The sequence below is a fragment of the Alosa sapidissima genome, chromosome 2 (genome assembly GCF_018492685.1).
Source record: "Alosa sapidissima isolate fAloSap1 chromosome 2, fAloSap1.pri, whole genome shotgun sequence".
NCBI classification, from domain to species: domain Eukaryota; kingdom Metazoa; phylum Chordata; class Actinopteri; order Clupeiformes; family Clupeidae; genus Alosa; species Alosa sapidissima.
Window position 1 is genome coordinate 31,206,843 of NC_055958.1, and position 5,000 is coordinate 31,211,842.

A 5,000-nucleotide genomic window follows, 5' to 3' on the forward strand; every position below is an offset into this window, starting at 1 on the left:
CTGGATATAATATTTAAAGTGCTGTTAAAATATTATCTTTTCAAACTCATATCAAAGTCATTTTTGTTCATCGTAACATATGTGTGCGTTGATTTTGAGGGGTGGAATGACGCCAAGCTCTGAGGACTGGGGCATGCTGTAAAGCACACATCCTTTTTTTAGCACTTCGCTGCGTTCTGACATCCGGACTACAACTTTTTCCAAACAAAATCTGTCACGGACGCGCTACCCTATGTCACTTTATTTGGGGTTTCTTTTTGCTACTGGAGTAAGTTTGACTGACTAAGCCACGGAAAAAATGAGAAGAGTTTTGGTTCTGGAATCTTTTGCTCTGCTACTTCTGCTGACATGGCTTGGAGATGCGTCCGAGACGAACACAGCCAACCGACAGGCGGGTATCGGACGAGTTCCTTTAAGACGTGCCAGACTAAACAAACAGCGCCTGCATCCAGGAGTTCTGACGCGCGGCGGCACTGGCGCTGGGGCCCAATCCGCGGCCCCTGCTGAGCCCTCAGGGCTGACTGGACAGCATGAGGAAATGCAGAGGGACCAAAGCGCTAGTCCACCCAACCAGGGGGCGGCACGGAGGGGGGTTATGGCACGCCGGAGACCCCTGCAAGGGGGCAGCCAAGCCGCTGTCGGGCATGCCATGGTTCAGGATGAAGGGACGCCGGGGGCACGTGCTAGAGTGTCCCGCATGCCAAGCAGTGCCGGCTCGCCCAACCTCCTGGCCACCTTCGCCGGCAAGAACCGGCTGCTGGTCATCTCGGCGCCACACGACTCGGACGGCTACTACCCGCCTGATGATGAGCCTGCTGAAGTCGGACGTCTACTGCGAGCTGGCCGAGCGGCACGTGCACCAGATCGTGATGTTCCACCAGGAGGGGGAGCAGGGGGGCAAGGTGCGGCGCATCACCAACGAGGGCAAAGTGATGGAGGAGCCGCTGGACGTGGCGCTGATCCCGCGGTTGATGAGCTTCCTGAAGATGGAGAAGGGCAAGTTCGGCATGGTGCTGCTGAAGAAGACCCTGCAGGTGAGGAGCGCTACCCGTACCCTGTCAGGTTGGAGGCCATGTACGAGGTGATCGACCAGGCGCCCATGCGCAAGCTGGAGAAGATGAGGCAGAAGGGCTTCGTGCAGAAGTGCAAGGGGGCCGGCGTGGAAGGCCAGGTGGAGGAAGGGGCCTTGACGGACACGCAGAGGAAGCCGTTCAGGAGGCCCGCACAGCCCAGCACGACCACCACGGTAGCCACCACCACCACCAGACCCACCACTACAACCAAGGCTCCGACCACAACAACCACCACCACCCCAGCCCCAACCACCACGACCAAGCCCACCACCACTACCCGAGCTACAACCACCACCCGAACAACTACAACAACGCGTGCTACAACCACCACCACCACACGTGCTACAACCACCACGCAGAGAACAACCAAAGCTCCGGCAAGGGTGACAGTGGACCCTTACTATTACAACCGCAGAGGCAGGCACCACACCAAGACAACCACCACCCCAACCACCCCCTACGAGTACTATACCAAGGCTCCACAGGGCGATACGGGGAGAACCGGACAGACAGGAAGGACTACGGGCGCAAACAGGCTGGGGTGACACCGACACAACACAAGCCTACAAAGCCGTCCAGGCCGTCCAAGAAGAAACATGGAGGCAAAGTGGTCGTCAATGGCTACGAGGACAAGTATGACGTCGGCAGGCCCACAGAGACGGACCTGGACGAACAGGAAGTGGAGGTTGTCCCCACCAAGAAGAGCCGCGTCAAACAAGACAAGAATGAGAAAAAGAAGAGGAAGGACAAAGCCGACAAGCTGAGCAAGAAGGACAAGTCGGAGCGCAGGTCCAAGACGCCCAAGGGCCACAAGAAGAATGGGAAAAAGGTGTCTAAGACTCAGGACGAGTACCACAAGCCCACGAAGAGACCGCCGCCACCCAAGGGAATGCTGGAAACCTTCCTGGACTACTTTGAGAACCGAAGACGTCTCATTGTAAGTCCCAGAAAATTACATTGCACAGCACTGAAAACAACAACACAAAAAGCATGACATCATGTCACGGGCGGCCCGACACTATTGTGTCATTTAACATGCAGCTAAAATAGATGGTCATTTATATCACACAGAAATGGTGCCTTGATTCTGCCAAAGTCCTGCTTACACCTTTGTAGGCATAACACATTTCACCATCACTGCCAAGTTCAAATCCATTCAAGAAATCCCTTCTTGACTTTAGCTAAGAGAGCACTAGAGTTTTTTGGCTCTCACTTTATCAACTTGGACGACACTGGCTATAATCATGTGCTGGCTCCTCCATGCCATGTGTTTTGCAATATGATTATCATTATAGTCCAAACCACATGTGAGCGAGAACAGTATCCTGAACTGTTGTCTCTCTTACGTTTTAAAGCACTGCCCATGATTTGGGAGCACGATAAAACCGTCAAGTAGAGCTGAGCAGTTGCAGTATTATAAGTCGGACAGTTTTATCAAAAGCATGCACTCATTCTTTAGGAAAAATGGAATTTAGAACTCCCAAAGGTTCTTGAGGGATGCTTTCACAATTTCAACATCCAACAGAGGGGGGGCTTTTTCCATACAAACTCTTTGGCCTCTTTTAAAGGAGGTTTTAGGTATATTTTTTTAGAGTTGGGAAACGCAATGAAACTGTTTCAAACTGCCAAAAAGACTTCAAAAGTTCTATCAAAGCACTTCTCAATTGAGAACTCTGTGGAATATTTGAAGGCTTCTTCTTGGGGCAAGCTGTAGAAATATTTGTTTTCTCTGAAAACTGCACAGCCATGTAGACATTCATGCTAAATTTGTACTTGTCTGTTTTGGAACCAGAACATAGGCATTACCCATGCTGTTTATTTCCACTATGAACGCGCTCTTTTAAATGTCACTCAACAGGCGAGTGCTGTGGTACTTTTTGCCTCAAATGGCGATAGTAGAGACTGACTGATTGATTAATTTATTGATAAATTCATTGATTGAAATTCTTTATTGACGTTATTGTACAAGGGACGTTTTTTTTTGTTTTGAAAATTCAATCAATAAATAAAATGTCTTTTCACATTATCGGTGAAAAGGATCAACACAAGACAGCCACAGGGCTTATTTCCACTGTGGTCCTTGCAATATGAGAGCTTGAAAATGAGTGGAAGAGAGAGAGAGAGGAGAGAAGGATCAGGATCCGGGGCACTTAGACCTGATTGTGGTATTGATGCTGCCGCTTGCTAACCTGACCCTAGCCAGATGAATTTCGTTCCGCTTAGCTCCGCCTAGCTTCACTCACATCCATCTGGGACCTCTTCCATTGAGAGTGATTTCTGCAACCGACTTTATGGTTCAGCCAATCAGGACGCAGGGCGGGAGTTTCATAGATGTGACATAGCGTAGAAGCGACTGTGAGACTGTTATTAGCGTCACGGGTTGGCTTCGATGTGAGTGGTTGAAGTAGCACGTCAATAGATGACAGACAAGTGGCTTATTCAATCATATGCAAGCATTTTTTGATTAGGCCCAGCCTTCTGAAGCAACACTTCAATGGATCGGTTCCAGATGGATGAGTGGAGCTAGGCGGAGCGAAATTCATCTGGCTAGGGTCAGGTTTGCCACTTGCGCCACAGCTCGTCCATCTGTAAATAATCCTTTCAATGTCCCTCATTTCCTGTCTCGTCTTTACCAGGTGATCACCGCCCCCACGGAGGAGAACCGCATGTACGTCCAGCAGCGGGATGAGTACCTGGAGCACGTGTGTGAGATGGCCATCCGGAAAGTGTCCATCATCACCATCTTCGGCACACTCACCAACAGCAGCATGAAGATTGACCACTACCAGCTGGGTAAGGCCGGCGTCATGGCTCCCATTTGTCTTCTGTTCCGTCTGCTCAGCACTCTGTGGGTTTGGTTTGAATTTCAGACATGGGGGGGGAAAAAAGACAGACAGAAAGAAAGAAAGGAAGAAAGAAAGAAAGAAAGAAAAAGAAAGAAAGAAAGAAAGAAAGAAAGAAAGAGAAGAAAGTTAGAAGAGAGTTATATGTGCCACTAACAGAGGTGAAGGACATACTGTGATTTGTACTTGAACTCTTCACCTCATATCTCAATTCACCTCATGTCATGTCAGCGCCATTTTGAACATTTTCTGCGAAAATAGGAGGCTGATGTGGATTCACTTACACTGTCATATACAATTTGAGCTGCTTTGATAGCAACCCCGATGGCTTGGATGAAACCTTGAGTCTTTACCATTAATGTTCACAATGATGGATGTTGAAAAGGGGACAAATGAAGGAAATCGGATCCTGAGATCAGTATAAAAGGATATATTAATAGGATAGAGGGCTTCATCACTAGCAGGTGATTGGTGTGCTATCTCGGCTTAATGTAAAAATACGGCCCAACATCACGCTTTATTTTGGCAAACCACTGTCGATGGATGTCTGTGTCTCTTGGGAAACGATGAAAAAATGGTTCTTAGTTCCATCGTTGGTAAGAAATACACAGCAATAAGCTATTACTCCATTCACTCACAGCAACTTTACGAACTTTCCACAACCAAAGCCTCGTTTTCGCCCAGTGTGACAAGGGTGAATAGAGATAGTTATCTCTCTCCTCCTTTCCCTCTCTATTTCCCCCCTTCATTATATCTCTCTTCACTCACTTTTATACTTCCTCTCTGGATCTTCCTGTATAAGAGCCTTTCCCCCCAACCCCCACCGCAACACATGTGTGTGTTTTTTTTGTTTCCATCTGGACAAGGATTTTTGGAAACAATTAAATGTCACACTACTTTTTGATTATTCAAAGGAAAAGTATAATTTTCAAAACATTCTGTTCTCGTGTGGATGATTTGAATGTGCCCTTTAAAGAGAGCCATGTCTGAGTCAGTCACCCATGTCATCTACATCCCCTGGCCCGCCAGACCAGACAGCACCGGGGGTCAAGGATGAAAGTCCCCAAGGTTTACAAAACACATC

At 48.4% G+C, this 5,000-nt stretch overlaps 1 protein-coding gene across 1 annotated transcript in view; it reads left to right on the forward strand.

Moving 5' to 3' along the window:
- The window catches only part of ccdc80 (coiled-coil domain containing 80), a 19,151-nt gene that overhangs the window by 489 nt on the left and 13,662 nt on the right, over positions 1-5,000 (forward strand). The window contains 5 exon segments of the mRNA XM_042066046.1: positions 1-796; positions 798-1,032; positions 1,035-1,518; positions 1,551-2,010; positions 3,710-3,866. The exon segment at positions 1-796 is cut by the window's left edge and continues 489 nt beyond it. Coding sequence (XP_041921980.1) covers positions 299-796; positions 798-1,032; positions 1,035-1,518; positions 1,551-2,010; positions 3,710-3,866 — 1,834 coding nt within the window. The 5' untranslated portion in view covers positions 1-298.